We start from the raw sequence: 16630 nt of genomic DNA on the forward strand, positions 1-16630 counted from the left end.
GTTCGGCTGCGTTCCTACTCACATCTCCAGAGTACGAAGGTACTCGGTTCACTCTCGCTCGTGACTGACATTACAACAGGGTTTAAGGAAAAATTAATAACACACAACATCCAAGAGAAAATAATCAGAATTACATCCATTGCTGCCTCGCTGGGGGGGAGGGGGAATAAAAGGTGTAGTGGGGGTGTGGGAGGGGGGAATAAAAGGTGTAGTGGGGGTGTGTGGGGAATAAAAGGTGTAGTGGGGGGGTGGGGGGTACAAAAGTGGGCCCTTGGGTTTTCATGTCTGAGCCTGAAGCTCTTACAAGAAAAAGTCAACAAGTATGAAGTGTGTTGCCCCAGGCGCAGAGATCAAGTTCAGCTGAGCAGGAAAAGAATGATTATGCTCTCTGGATGGGCCAAGTGGTGACACACACACACACACACACACACACACACACACACACACACACACACACACACACACACACACACACACACACACACACACACACACACACACACACACACACACACACACACACACACACACACACACACACACACACACACACACACACACACACACACACACACACACACACACACACACACACACACACACACACACACACACACACACACACACACACACACGTCAACTCGGTGTATTTGGTTTGGACAATACATTATTATAAAGACACACGTTTGGACTTGAGACTAATTACATTTGTCTGTCAATTCATTCAAATAAATTAGATTAATTAGGAGTGAAAATGAAATAAAATAGTAATAATTTTGTTGAGACTGTCACTCGTAGGACAACTTCTGCTGTTATTGAATGTATGATGTTCTTTGTTAATAATTAAAACGGGATTGTAAAGTAACCACAGTATGAATTTGTATGTGTACTATAATATTGGTCATGTTTCTTTTTTACTGATATGAAAGGCTGGGTTTAGTTTAATGTTTCAAATAATAATAGTGAATAACATTTTAATAAAGAAGCCAAAGGCTTATTTTATTAAATGTTGCCTGAACACAAGCTGCTGCACTTTGCATAAATAAAAGTGTGTCAAACTCAAATATTAAAAACATAAGAATCGAGCAAACATTGGATCCTTCATTCCTTTGAAGTAGAGCGTGAGATCGGTGGTTCAATTCCCAGCTCTCTCGTCCGTAGTTCATTCACCATGAGTATTGCAATTAATTAACAGTATATATATATATATATATATATATATATATATATATATATATATATACAGGATACCGAATTATAACATTTGAAGGAATAGTTTGACATTTTAAAAACACACTAAGCAGGCAAACTGCGGATTTTAAAAAAAGAATTGCTTCTCAAGAAATCGTCCGGCAGGAAACCGCATCTAACGCCACAATGTGCCGTCTATTTTTATTTATTTTTAAACACTTTTACTCAACAAAAAACATGTTATTAGGGGGCTTTAATGGTGCTGCGCGTTAGATTGTGTTCACGCTGGATGGAACCAAGCTAGCTGTTTCCAGTCGTTGTGCTAAGCTAAACAAAGCTAAGCAGCTGCTAGTTGGAGTCTATAAACTATTCTTCTCCACTAGCATGGCGAGCTGACAAACCCTTTCCTCTAACAAGGCATGTGAAAGCATTCGCCATGAAGAGGTCCGCTCTGATGAGACATTGACATTCCAGCCGGGTGTGACCTTGTGACAACGCCGTCCTGTGTCTCGGTACTGGCTATTATTAGCCGCCGCCGCCACACAAAGCGTTAATACCCTGGACAAACACGCAGCCCGCCAGCCATTGAGCCTCGGCTTCCAGCCTCTGCACCGAAGAAAACCAGAGTTTTTATCAGCTCCTCGATGCCGGGGAGCGCCTTCAGACCGATTCCCCCCTCTGGCAATTACACCCTCAACCTTTATTTGAGCTGCAGATGGAAGAAAAGCCACAGTCATGGTAGCTCAAAGGACTCTAATAACCGACTGAAACTCATCATCTGTTTGACTGTTTGCTTATTTGATTAACAATATAGCCCCATTGTCTCAAATGAGATGTGATTCCTCCAACGGTGATAAAAGGTCTGCTTGTCAACAACAACAACAACAACAACAACAACAACAACACGTACTAACTCTACTAGAATCAGATGTATGAATACTTGTGCTTCTTCTACCAGCAGCAGTATCAGCTCCAGAAGCACTGACTCAGCAGTTTACTGGTTTTAACATTGCACACAAATGAGCTGGTTGTAACAAATATATTTATAAATCACAAAGTGCTGCAGGGATGAAGTGGATTGGTAATTGGATTTTGAATTATTGCAATAAAATAAGCTCTGCGACAAACAAACATTTATTATACTTACACGTATTAATACATTTAATATAATATATTGTTCAGCGAGATAATCTTCAGAAACGAACACCCCTTCTATTAACGCACGCCACCACGGCCCCGTGACTTCACGATTTATCGGTTTCAGGGCTGCTTCCTGTATGTTCAGATTAATTCATCTGGTTACTTCTCACACAAAGAATATGCATATTATACGTGTTAAAACGTCCTCCTTAGAAAAGCGTAGCGATGGAGATGCTATTTTCCTCATATTACATTTCATATTACATTTATTGAACCCAAATGAGAGGAACACCTTGCCCAGCCCAGTGGTGCAACATTTGTGTCTCGGCTAAAGTTTGACATTAAATTAACTTACTCTAACATCTCTAATGTTGCTTTATATTTAATGTAGGATTGTATTTGTAAAATCATGATTTTAAAGAATATCAACTTATTTACATCCAACAAATGGAGTGTACCATTTTTACCAACAGAAAGTATTTCTGACAGATGAGAAACATTGCGAGTGCCTGAGATTATGGAGCTTGTTCACATTGATATAAAGAAACTCCAGCTGGTTTCTAGCTTCATATTAATTCATCAGACTGCTGCAGCTCTCGGATGCAGACTGAAACTCTGCAGGCGATCAGGATGCCGTTAACAAGCAGCTCAGGCCCAACCTGTTCACACTTTATGTTGTGCAGTTTGGTCCATTTCTAGTTTTATTCTTTTACATTTTGTTGTGTTTTTACTATTAAGTCTGTTGCCGTATTGACGTATTTTGTATACAATTGTGCTCCTTGTGATGTTCTGGTCTAGAAAGGTGCCGTACCAGAATGTGACTAAATGTAAGATTTTCTTTTGAGTAAAAATACACTTAAAGTAAAAAAGAATTGAATTCATCCATTAAAAAAACGGTCAAAATTGGAGCCGCAGTAGCAGAGATATCCCAACTGTAGTTCCTAACATGGTTAAAACTCCCACAACAATAAATCCTGTCATTTGCATTCTCCAAGCCCAGGCTGGATGGATTCAAGTGACTCAGACTGGACAAAGGGGACATCAAAGGAGACATTAAAGGGGACATTAAAGGAGACATCAAAGGGGACATTAAATAAGACATCAAAGGGGACATAAAAGAAGACATCAAAGGAGACATCAAAGGGGACATAAAAGAAGACATCAAAGGGAACATTAAAGGAGACATTAAAGAAGACATCAAAGGGGACATTAAAGGGGACATTAAAGAATACATCAAAGGGAACATTAAATGAGACATTAAAGAAGACATCAAAGGGGACATTAAAGGGGACATCAAAGGGGACATCAAAGGAGACATTAAATGGGACATTAAAGGAGACATGAAAGGGGACATTAAAGAAGACATCAAAGGGGACATTAAAGGGGACATTAAAGAAGACATCAAAGGGAACATTAAAGGAGACATTAAAGAAGACATCAAAGGAGACATCAAAGGGGACATTAAAGAAGACATCAAAGGGGACATTAAAGGGGACATTAAAGGAGACATTAAAGGAGACATCAAAGGGGACATCAAAGGAGACATTAAAGAAGACATCAAAGGGGACATTAAAGGAGACATTAAAGGGGACAAACATTAGCTGTAAAGCAGTCAGGGCTGCGAGGCCGAGTCTCGCTGAGCCTTCAGCATCATGCCGAGCGCTTAATAAACACAGACGCTGCAAGAAATAAAACAGACATTCCTTCATAATAACATTAATCAGGGCTGCACGGGGGAGAGACACATCTGGAAAGTCAAGACCACAGCAGTGAAATCAAACCACAGCGCCGGCCCCGCCCGCTCGCCCTGCATTAGTTTTTGTACAACCTTAATGACAACACTGTCTGTTCCAATCAGCTCAGCGCGGCTCCGCCATTCCATTTGTCAAACTTTATGACAGTGTTAATTGCTCCCACCTGCCGCCGCACCGACTGCTCAGCAGCCACTTCGGCTCTCGTGCGGACAAAAGAAGTCTATTAGGTGCAACTTCGCTGCAGTGAGGTCACTTGGGCATTAAATTAGTTCCAGCCCGGCTCTCTCTCTCTCCCCCCCCCCCCCTCTCCCCCCCTCTCTCTCCCTGCTCACCTGAAAGCTGTGCTGCTGCTGCTGATGACAGCTGATCATCCACCTGTGGCCTCTAAGTCTACCTTGTGTGGAGAGAAGTCTGCATTGTTGTCAAACATGTTCTACTTTTACATTTCTTAGTATTCCGTATAGCACTGATAGTCCTGTGATATGCCGCTCCTAATTTATCAGGTTTTTTGGTGTTAAAGGCAGTGTTGCAGTCGAGACCACAGAAACGAGTGATAGCCGAAGTGGACCGAGACAGGACCAAGACTATCAGGGGTTGGGACCAGTCAAGACCACGACCAAAATCAGACCAATGCGAGTCCCACACTGCATGATAGAAAGTGGAACATGCACACTTCACATGCGTCTGCGTGTAGCATGAGTCAAAAGGCACAGTGCTGATTGAACAAATGAATGGGACCAGGAAGTTGGAATAGGGTTTAGTGATTCCCCCTCGTTGGGGTCTTAACCCGATCTGGAGTACTAGATTAAGACACACACGCGAGTTTGTGCACGTTCTTTTTTAAATAGTTGAATGCCATGACTCGCACACCTACAATCATCTGCCTCCATTCCCCCATCAACACATGTACGTGGCTTAAAAACACACTTAACATGCAAGAGTTTGTACGCGTGTGACTGAATATTTCAGAAAGGGAGGTTGATGGTCTGTTTCCTGCCCCGGTGGAAGGGGGGGATTTATTTATTTATTTTTATTCAAAAGGCTGTTTAATTTCAGCTCAAATCTTTTTTATGAAGACTGTGAATAAAACAGTGTGTCAAGTATATTTAGTGAGTAATATAATGTCACCCATCAAAGATTCAGATTACATTGATCGAACTGCTAGGCACAGGCAGTAAGCTCAGCTTTAGTTCTAAACTAATGGTATCGTATCTGTCGTGTCTTCATATCTCTCTTTTAAGTTAGAAATGTTACACTCACAACATTAATATCAATAAACAATCAAAAATATCCCGATCCAAATGTTTTAGCATGAAGAGCTCTTTCACAACCGTTTCTCAACTGTAACAATACGCAGAGCAACCCGACACATGTACAGAGGATGGGGAGCTAAAGAAAGCCATCCACAGATCCCACTCGCTTTAAAAAGGGACGCTCCATCGCTCCCTGCCGAGCAGCGACGCCTGAACAAACGGACGGGAGGACGAGAAGCGGCCTCAGCACCCTTCCTGAGTTGATTCTGTGGTTAACCAGAGCTTCATTATGGACCAACTTCTAAAACTGAAGATACATGGCAGTTTTCCTTCCCAGCAGTTGTGTGTGTACTTATAGACTAATAGACTATGTTCTCGGCATACGACGTTATCTTTAGTTAATGTGTAGAGGTTTGTGTCTGCGGTTGGTGCCAGATTCACGGTGTAAACTATGATCCTAGTTGACCCTGGTGTGAGACGATTCACAAGACCGTGGTGAATTTAATCTCATTGGGACTTTTTTTTGTGGAGGCGGGGATCTGATAAATTAAGTGCGACGATTGCAAGAAAGCGGACGAGTTTATTTGACTAGCTGCCGGTTGGCCCGCGCACATCGCATTCGGTCACAGAACCACCATTTTCACCCATGAAAACGCGCTGCTGCCAGCCAACAGTAAGCAGGCTCAGAGGAGCGTGTGTTACCCTTGCAGCAAGTCCATGGTGGACGTGGCGACCTCGGCATACAGCACGGTGTGCCCCAGCAGGCTGGTCTTCAGGTTCTCTCTGTAGGTCTCCATGCTGAACTGCGGCCAGCTGTGGGACTCCGAGGAGTCTGTGACCAGGGCCAAGGAGCCAGCGGGGAGCGAGGGGCCGTCCTGGAGCTCAGAACTCGACACCAGCGAGAGCGAGGCCTTGGACAGCGCGAGGAGGCCATTTTCATCAGCATGCGTCCGCAGCCAATCCACGGAGATGGTCTTGGCCTCCTGTGAGGAGCAGATAAGGACAATGACACCGTCAGATATTTTTCTCTAGACACAGCTAAATCTTGCATTTTCTGTCAATAAGCAATATGTAAACAAACTGGTGTTTGAATGGTAAACATTTTCAAATTAAATTAATATTTGGTAGTTACAATCAGGACTGAGATTTATGCCAACAAAAGAAGTAAATATAATTAAGATGTAATTTCATGGGAGATTTTGGACGCTGACCTTTTGTCGCCCCAGAGACATCGGAGCAACTTTTTAAAAAGGCATCTACAAGGGTTCCTATTTATCGACAGATACAAGTTCTGTTGTTGGTGGTTGTAGGGATCCATTAAAGAGTTCAGACACTAAAATGTGGGCATTATTGAGTCAATACTTATGGATCTCCTAAAGCCGCAGCGACTTTAGGCACGTATTCCACTGGGTGGACTGGGTTTTCTTATCCAGTCTAGGCCTTGAGAGGGACATTTCATATCCAGAATCAAAATAAGAGCTGGATTTGATGGATTTTCCATTTTAAATAAATGTGCTGAATGAGTTAATCAGTGAGTGTGGCCAATCAATGTCACAGTGAAATTAGGCAGCAGTCCCAGTCTGCTCTGTTCCAGTCACTTCCCATTAATCAGGCTTCTCTCCTGTGTCCTTACACACACAACACATATTGTCTCAATGTTTAATCTTTTACAATGATGACTATATCGTATTATGTACTTCCTTCACCTCTAGTATTAGATTTAGAAAAGTTGATTTCATTTCATTTGACATCAATGTGATTTGCACTCAGTACGATGCTGACATTTTATGACGCACTGGGCCCACAGTCACACATCTCTGTTAGTCTGATACATGACATGGATCGTCTCAACTCGACTTAGGGTTCATCTCAATATCCCTTTCCGACTCCTCTTCCCGACATCACTTGACCCTAGAATTGTCCGAGACCTGGAATGTTGAAGGACGTCCCATTTTCTGAATTGAGAATTTACACAAGCTATGGCGGGACAAGCACCACATCACAATTTTGTTAACGGCAATATAGTTTGTGAGGGTATACAAATTATTGAAGGCAGACCATCCGTGCATAAATTATGTCGAAAAGAGAATGTATGTAGTTTTGATTTGGTTAGTTAACTAGCCATTGTATTGTATTGTACCTGTATTGTTCAGGTTCGACATGAGTCTTTCATGTTTTTACAGTCCAGTTATGTTATGTTGTTAATTATTGGCTTGGTGAAAAGATGTAATGTGTGACGCAGATAGGAGGCCGTTATGTCTGTGTGCAAAAGTAATGTTAAAAGAACACCGAGTGAGAATCATGTGGGTCATTTCAGCAGAATACAATTGATTAAATCCAAGTAACAATGATGTATGGCTAATCAGTTAATCTGTTGATTGTTTCTAATCATTCGGTGTATTATTTTAAGTTTGTTAAATAGTATATTTACACAATAAAAAAGCAAAAGCAGCAACAGTGATTTGGTATCTGGGCTATTGCTGCTTTTGACTCTTTATTGTGTAAATATACTATACAATTTCACAGATTTGGGTCAAATATAAATAATATTCTCACGAGGACTTTGAAATCCACTTATTACAACGTGGATTTTAAAGTCCTCGTGAGAATATTATTTATATTTGGCCCAAATCTGTGAAATTGTACTTATTCAGGGAAGAGCTTCCAACCTGCTGAGAGCGGGCAGCAATGCCTGACAACAAGCACTGATGGAAACCTGCACCGCTCACACTTAAGACCAAAACACCTTTAGGACTGAATAGAAGCTCCTGGAACCAGTCCAAGCATTGTGTACCAGGAGCAGGAGGCCGCTGTGCAGACATGTTGAGGTTCACAGCTCTGCTCCACGACCTCCACAACAATCTGGAAACGATTCTGCAGACCCCAATTTCCATATGGGGTGGTGGGTGTGGGGGGTTAAAGGTCACACAGCAATCCAAATATACAACAATGAAGACAAAACCGACCACAATACTAAAGCAACTACTGCCAATATTAATGTAATTCATTTTTTATTTTATTTTTAAGGGAGCGCCCTAGTAGGACACCTTGCTTCATTGATACCAGACAGTGGAACTAAAGGTCACATTGGAAAAGGATGTTTCACAGCCACCCCGGCGCTCCGGCTCCCCCTAGTGGTTCTTCTTGAACACGGGCATCATCGAAACACGCTGTGCGTTCCAACACGCACACTATTTGATATGCCAGAGATTTAGTGTGTCCCAATACATCGGATGTGAAATGCAGTATGCCAAAAATAAATATGCCAGGATGTTCGACTGCAGTCAGCCAGCATGCTTTTCCTTCTTTTCTGACCGACAATCCTCAGCAGATGTATGACAGCAAGAGGGTCAAAGTTCAAGGAGCAATGTTATGACAAAGTAGTGTGTCCCAATTGAATGCATTCTGCATACAATAGTATGTACTTTGTAAGGGCAGCTGCAGTACGTGCTGGAAGTAAAAAGAAACCTCCATGACGCCCACACGTTGCTGACAGACGTCCTCAATCTCACCAGACCAAAGTGCAAAAGTATTGCCACCATTCTTATCATTTTCTTCCACGTGCACACAAATATTTAACAGAAATTTCTGTAAATAAGAAGACAAATCTGTGTGGATTATCACACAAGTACAATGTTTAGCTTTAAATCAGCTGGACCTTCACTGTGCAGAATGATGTCTGTGCAGTTCAGGTGCTGCAGGGGAGACGGGTTCTCTGTGTCACTTTAAACCTCAGTCTCACAAGTTTAAAGGCCTACCGCAGTCCAACATGATGTGATGTGGAAGCTTAATATAAAGGGATCATATGTTTTGAGGTAGGGTTGTATGCGGTACAATGTCCTGCTGTGGACGTATTTTAGACACCTAAAAGTCCGTTTAAGTGTTCGCTATATTTAGAATGTTCTCACTGCTTTCTCTTGCGGTCCGACAGCCCTTTCTGACGGGGAACTGAGGATGTTATATCCATCCATGCTCTCTACAGAGCCACGAGACTCCATGGATTGTGTTTTACATTTGACCTTGCAGAACACAGGAGTTGCTGGTCTACTGCTGCCTCGGTCAGTTAGTTAGTTGTTATTGTGTGACTGACTCTTTAAAAGCCAATCGGTCAGTGGTCGACCTGCAACTCCTCTGCTCTGTGAGCTAAAATGACTGTTTTTGTCAATGGAGTCTGGTAGCTACCATTACAATGAAAATGTGAACTCAGATTCCCTATATATTATACTTTACATTTCAAATGACATTGTTTCAATCATGCCAAATCTTTTCTTCTTGCTTTCTAATCATTCAGACTGCAGTCAATAGACACGTCTTCACGGTGAAGCAGACTTGTAGAGTGAAATGTTTTTCCAAAAATCTAACTGCATGGTCCCTGAACTGTGCATCACTCAGTTTGATGGCTGATCAAAGACTGATTGCTGTTTGTACTGGCCCTCTGTACACAGACCTGCTGCGGGCCTGCTGCATATATGCTCATACATTTGCATACATTAAGAAAGGCCAAATTGTTTCCACATGTGGAGTATGCCGGGGTATCGTACAATTAACTTTAACAAAAACAATGTGGTGCTCGCTGCGTTTGTGTGTGTGAATTAACAAATGAACGATGGATAAAGATTATGATGGATGAATACACATCGACTGTGTTTCCTACTTTCGTCAATGTACTTGATGTTGAGCAGCGGGGGTCTCACCTGAGAGGTGGCCAGCAGGTGGACTGGGCTCGGGGCCGGGGTCTCGTTCAGCTCGCAGCTGAGGCCCAGAGAGGTGAGGATCTCCGTCAAGACTTCATAACGCAGCGCGTTGCTGACTTTCAGTTCATCGAAACCTTTGGCCGTCAAATTCTGGGGGTCGGGAGCCATTTCCAGGTGGGCCTGTAGACGGGGGAGACAAAGCATGTCTGACAAGTTCTGAGACTGACTTACTGAACAGACCGTCCCAAAGACTGTTTAGCGATAGCAAATGTTAACATGCATTTCAACAATTCACACCCGCAAATTAGACATATCCTCGGAAAACGTCTCAGAAAACGCTGACTTATTCCTCATCTCAAAATAAAAAATTAAGCAGGGCTGCAACTTCTAATTAGTTTTATTGTTGATTATTTCCGAGATTAATCAATTGGTCTGTAAAATGCCAGAAAAGGGTGAAAAATGCTGATCCAACGCCAAGAGGGCGTCTTCAACCGTCTTGTTGTGTCCACAACTCAAATAGCATCAGTTTACTGCCACAGGAGGAAAGAAACAACATACTTTTAAGAAGGTGCAACCAGAGTGTTTTGAATTGTTGTTGTTTTGTTGTTTAAACTAATCAATCATCTAAATAGTTCGATTAGATTTCATAGTTGACGACTAATTGATGAATCAATGCAGCTTTAAAGCAAATGTTGTTCCACCTCAACAGCATTGATCCTCTGGGGACGGTCATATCTGAACGTGGAGGAATACCAGGCAGTTCTGATGCTAATGTTCACTATGTTCAAATCATATTTGTCCCCTAATAAAATAAACAAGTGTTCACTGAGCTGTTTGAGTACGAGACGAAAAAAACTCTGAAGCTAGAATACATTCCAAACATGACCTGTAAACCGCTGCAATCATCGCAATGAGTGATGTCATGCGTCTCTACCTGGCAGAGGACAGCCTCACCGCCGTCCTCTCCGTGGGTCACCCTGACTACAACCATGTCCCTCTGGTGGGGGGCGTCCCCCTTCAGCTCCCCCCAGAGCTCCACTTCCCCTCCTCCCTGCGTGTCCCTGACGTAGACCTTCCCACTCGACAGCACGCTCAGCTCCAGCTCCGTGCTGTCCTCCCTGGTGAAGCTCAGCCTGCCGACCTGGCCGCGGCGCTCCTCCCGGGCCTCCAGGCAGAGGCCTGCTGGGCAAAGGGTGGAGGCCAGCCCAAGAACCCTGCCCCCCTGGCTCAGGTAGGTGAGAAAACGGGTCTGAAGCAGGGGGGTCAGGGGTTCCTCCTCTGCCAGGACGAGGAGCTTGGTGTTGTCCAGCCATGGGTCGCTCAGAGCCAGCTGCGGTTGGAGGGGATATATTATGTTGTCCTCCATGTTTATACACTCTGATAAAATCTGCCGGACTAACTGAAAACGCTCCTGGCAGCCGCCCGTGTACAGCAGAACGTTTGGCGGCTTGCTATTACAGTAAGGTCCACCGCTCTGCCCGGAAAACCCTTCGGCGTGGTGCTCGACGTCATCCAGAGTCTCATCCCCACTGTCCAGCCCTGCCGAGTCATCATCTGGAAGGTCGGGAATGTTGTCGGCCGACGCGTACTTGACTGAGAGGATGGTGCTGTTCTCCAGCTCCAAGCACTCGTGGCAGTTGGACAGGTGGAGGTGGTGTCTGTGGCCCTCCATATGGTGATGGTTGCCCAAGGAGCGGTCCTCCGAGTCGCAAACTGGATGCGGGTCCTTGGTGCCGTGGAGCGGCTCCGACCCTCTCCGCTCCTCCAACCTCCTATTGACCTCCGGCGGGAGGAGGAGGCTGCCTTTGCGGCACGGAAGGTGACGGAGCAAAGGCTCAGCGCCGCAGAGACATGGTGGCGTCTGGGCGTCTGGACACTGCTTCTCCAGCAGCAGGCTGAGGGTGGATTCTTGGAGGAGGACGGCTACGGGAAGGTCAGAAGAACGTGGAAGAAGATCAGTGCAATGTGGTGACTTACATTTAGTAAAGAAAAATACTTGTTTTTCAGTTTCAGTTAAGTTACAGGGTTAGTACTGTTGAGTTGTAGCGGATTTTATATATACTTGCACGTGTAGATAAGAAAGTTTATGTTTTAAATTAATACATAAAGAAAGTTATTTGGGATTTTATGAGGAATATTCTGGAGGAATGTATTATAAAACATAAGAGGATCACTGTTTTATTATTCTGTTTGTTGATGACAAATGTGATGATTAACTGTATGATGTTTTATTGTTTAGACAATAGTTCAAATGGATGCCGATTGAAACCTGAGATGTTGCTTTTATTCTGAAGGCAGGATAATAGGTTTTATTCTGAAGGGGAACTTCCGGTCCCTGACCGGATGTGTGCGCTTTGACCCCGGCAGCTTATTAATTAGTTTAGCGAACAGAACAGCGGCATTCTTTGAACTGACCAATACAACTAACCCTTAGGTGTGAATTCATTTGCATGACCAGACTAATAGCCGAGCATTTGTTCTGGGGAGATGGTTCTACTGGATTGGAGGTCTCGAGACAGCCCCAGGCTGGCGCTCTTTGAGAGCAGCAGACCGTCTGTGGAGAGTTCTTCATTTCTGGCCCCACGATCATGAATGCTATATGAATATTATCTTTGCCATTAAATATTGTTAAACTTTAATTCATTATATCCTGAATTTCCTGCAGTCACGGGACCCGAGCTCTGAACTTATCTTACAGTACGTAAACTTGTTGTCTAATTATCCAGCTGATAGTTTTAGCACTTATTTGCTGTCACAATGGATGAAAGTCCAATATTCAAGTTTCCACCGACTCCTGAGAAACATATCCGTCTCTTCAGCTGCTAAAGCCCCCCCCCCGGGTTCACCAGCAAAGTGGAGCTAAAAAACCTTTTCCGTTTGTGGGCCATACAGAAACAAAAGTGAATGTGTAGTGTTTCAAGACCAGAAAAACTTCTTATGAAATGAATTTTAACAAAATACCTCCACAACACTACTAAACAGTTCAATGTTTGCCATAAATAGTGTTTATTAAAAATTTAATATTTTTAAATGCATAAAACACTTTATGTGTGCTCAGTTAATAATATTATGATGTTATGTGCAAATCTCGAAATAAGTCAATTAAATCAAACAGAAATAATTGTTTTCTGTTCCTGGCCAAAGGGTCCGCTTAAAGATTATAAAGCGAATGTAAGGGCAGCGACCAGGCGGATGAGGGCGGAGCTATGGGCAGCGACCAGGCGGATGAGGGCGTAGCTATGGGCAGCTTGTGGGCCGTAAACCGTGACTTTACAAAACAGATGATGCATAGTTCATAAAACTATGAGCATTGAATGCATTTCAAGTAATGAAACTAGTACTAAAAAAGGTCAATGGCCACACCAGCAAGGTGTTCTGAGGTGGGGACATGAAAAGGGGGATGTAGTTGCTGGAACTGGAGGCAACATACGGATTATCTTTGACGGCGTCAGTCCATCGTCCAGCTGAAGGCGATCCTCAATAAAAGCCACCCCCAGCCGACTGAAGTTGTCCACGCTGGCCTGTGCCACCGCCCTGAAGGGCTGACCGGGGCTCCGGGCCAGAGGGAGGCAGTAATCAGACCACTTCAGCACCTGCACACAACACACAAGGCGGGTGAGCCTGGTTCTGTACAGATTACCACAGGAACATTTCTTTACATTAAACTGTCAGAACCACAACAGATCCATAATATTTCAATCTGAATTGTGTCGTAAATAATACTAATGAAATTAGTTTTTAAAAATCGGTTGAAAGAGAACCTGAAAAGGACTTTTAGAAAAAAGACTTTAATGCAGGACTGGTGTAACAGATCTATATCAATGTAGCTAGCAACTATATAATAAAGTATGTAGTAATGGTGCACCATTGGATTTTAATACCCAAAAAATGGTATTGTTCTCACAAGAAAACGTGGACCTAAGGGAATTTAATTGAAAATGTACTTTGGGAAACTCATGCCAACCTCAAATATGAAACGGTAACAAAAAGGGCAGAAACATTTGGTCCAAGGATTAGTACATTTGAATGAGCCACATGTGTGAAATAGTTATTGATGACGCTTCCCACACTAACTGGTTGTTTCCTCCCAAACGCAGAAATTATGATGTGTGCAGAGCAGAGAGAATAGAACGCAAAAGCAATACATAAAATAATTATATATATATATATATATATATATATATATATATATATATATATATATATATATATATTTTAATGCACAGCTTAAGTATACAAATATATATCAATTTACCCATACTAAGAAATACATTTGAATACTCTAATATTAAAAGGCCACTTGTGTGAAAACAAATGCATAATGCAAAGTGAAATGTGTAAATCAAAGTGAGAACATGGCGGAGCAGGAACACAACATTCAGTGAGTGCGTAGAGTGCACATGCCGAGCGGTGTGAAGAAAAATAGGACCGGAGGAAGAAAGGAGAAAAATAAAAATAAAAAAAGGTGGAGGGGAGCGGAAACACACCAAAAGGAAAGTACAACAAAGGGCCTGCAAGCTCACGGGGACGCTCACAAGCAAATCACGCGGTTAGTGGATTATACAAATGACAATAAAAAACCAAACATGCTTTAAAAAAAAGTGTCCAAAATTAAATTAAATTCCCAGAGTTGATGAAAACTAATAACTGGCATCACTCAATCTATAAGAAAGCAGGCCGGCGTGCATTCTTTTTCCGTCAGGTGGAAGCGCCTCCAGTTGCATCACGATGATGGAGTCCAGTCAGAGGTCGCCCTGCCTGCTCTTTCAATGGGTTCTCCCTCTGCATGTGAACACCACCATGGGGGCAGTCAATAGAGCTCTTGAATGCATCATCCAGATGTGACCGAATAGGGAAGGTCTGTTCATATGTGAACATCCAACAGTTCTTCACCAACAGGTGGCGCTGCAGTACCATTATTCAATGACTAGATTAACAGAGCTGTATCAGTATGTATTTGTAGATTCTGAAATACTGTAAAAAATAAATAATAATAATAATAATAATAATAAAGAGTTGGAAGTGTTTGGCCACCGGGGGACGCTACATGCACATTTAAAAGATAGTCTCAATTTAATGTCTTGAAGTTAACTCTCAGTATGTTTCCTTGGTACAAGTAGATATCATATACCATTGAATAACATTACAAGGTAATGAACACAGTATTACCGTGTCTTAGTATGACAAGTCAAGGAGGTGCGAAGGTACAAACACTTTTTTTTGCTGTGATGACTAAAACACGAAAAGCTTGACAGAATATAACAGACACGAACTACAGCTTCATACGCTGATCATTATGGTATAAAGAAACTGGGTATTGTGGTCAAATAGATCTGTGTTGGTACTTGTTGGACAATGTGTTGGTGCCTACTTTCTTATTGGACGTGTGAGGAGAGTGGTAGCCCATTGAGTGTCCAGCAGCCTCTATGATGAATGAAATGTTCTCTATGCGCGGACCGCAAACCAGAGAGGACCCCAACAGCACGGTCCACCTGCTGAGGTCGTCGCACGCCTGGAGACAGCAGACAAGAATCACTCCAAACACTACAATTACACAGGGGTTAGTAGTTAGTGAGGGGGGCACACAATGACATCCAGCAGGGAGGCAGTGACACACAGGCTCATGTCAAGCCAGCCCTTCAACCAGGGAGTCTCAAAGAGGCAAGACTCCTCCGGACTAACTTGTAGTTGTTGTGTTTTAGGGCCAAGTATGGAGATGTGGTTCTGTTTACAGACCAAACAAACACTGCTTTGTTGTCCTTGTTCATTCAGTCGTCTTAATCACAGCTGTTGAAGTACTTTGACTTAAGTCCGGTTTTGGAACGCAGGACGTGCGACAGCGCGTCTCTAACCCGGGATAAATGATCGTGTTTAGCTGGTCTGGTTACAAGAAGCTCTCGGGAGCTAAAAGAGGGATGTAAGTTAAACAAGGTGGGGACGGGCCAACAACATGCTAATTTAAAGCTAGCTCAAGTGTCCGACCTGCGGCTCCGTGACATAGACGGCCTTGTCTCCCAGCTGGAGGAAGACGGCGTCCCCCTCGGCAGGAAGCGGACCGGGTTGCCGGCGCCTGGTCGGCGGCGCCGTGGCTGGTGCCGAGGCCGAGCTGGAGCAAACTGCGAAGCTGAAGCTGAAGCTGCCGCTGCTCAGTCGGGACAGGCTGTTTCGGATCAAAACCGAGTAGCACTTGTGAAAGCGGACCCACAGATAGACGTAGCACAGCGTTATCAACATGTTAGCCGGCCAGCGCGCACATCGTGGCCGCTCTTCTCGCCATGTATGTCGGTGTTGTTCACAGCTGTAACAACATGCCTGCTGCTCTTCTTCGTTCTCTTCAATGGCGGGAGGAGTGCCGAGCGTTGAGGCGCATTACCGCCACCTACTGGAGTGTGGCCGCTGCTCTTTGGCCTCATGGAAACAAGATGGCGGCTGTCAACGCCAATGCGCTTCTTCCCACGTAGGACATGAAAAGGGAAGTTATTCATAGTTTTGAACTTTTTGAACAGATATAGGCCTATAAACGTAATCAGTTACAGCCTTCCCTCAACTAAACCACGTCCATAAATGTTTATTTGATTTGATTTGATTTTATTTGTCT

At 43.4% G+C, this 16630-nt stretch overlaps 1 protein-coding gene across 4 annotated transcripts in view; it reads right to left on the minus strand.

Moving 5' to 3' along the window:
• Nucleotides 1-16387, minus strand: part of hlcs (holocarboxylase synthetase (biotin-(proprionyl-CoA-carboxylase (ATP-hydrolysing)) ligase)) — a 33423-nt gene extending 17036 nt beyond the window's left edge. Inside the window, exons 1-6 of one of the 4 annotated variants that reach the window (XM_034549822.1) lie at nucleotides 16015-16387; nucleotides 15404-15544; nucleotides 13463-13625; nucleotides 10967-11955; nucleotides 10033-10212; nucleotides 6041-6321 (exon numbers count right to left, since the gene is read on the minus strand). In XM_034549822.1, the coding sequence (XP_034405713.1) occupies nucleotides 6041-6321; nucleotides 10033-10212; nucleotides 10967-11955; nucleotides 13463-13625; nucleotides 15404-15544; nucleotides 16015-16266 (2006 nt within the window). In that variant the 5' untranslated portion in view covers nucleotides 16267-16387. The remainder of the gene's footprint in view (nucleotides 1-6040; nucleotides 6322-10032; nucleotides 10213-10966; nucleotides 11956-13462; nucleotides 13626-15403; nucleotides 15545-16014) is intronic. The other 3 variants (XM_034549823.1, XM_034549825.1, XM_034549824.1) reach the window with 3 other exon arrangements.
• Between the last annotated feature and the right edge of the window lie 243 nt (nucleotides 16388-16630).

Source organism: Cyclopterus lumpus, chromosome 14 (genome assembly GCF_009769545.1).
Source record: "Cyclopterus lumpus isolate fCycLum1 chromosome 14, fCycLum1.pri, whole genome shotgun sequence".
NCBI classification, from domain to species: domain Eukaryota; kingdom Metazoa; phylum Chordata; class Actinopteri; order Perciformes; family Cyclopteridae; genus Cyclopterus; species Cyclopterus lumpus.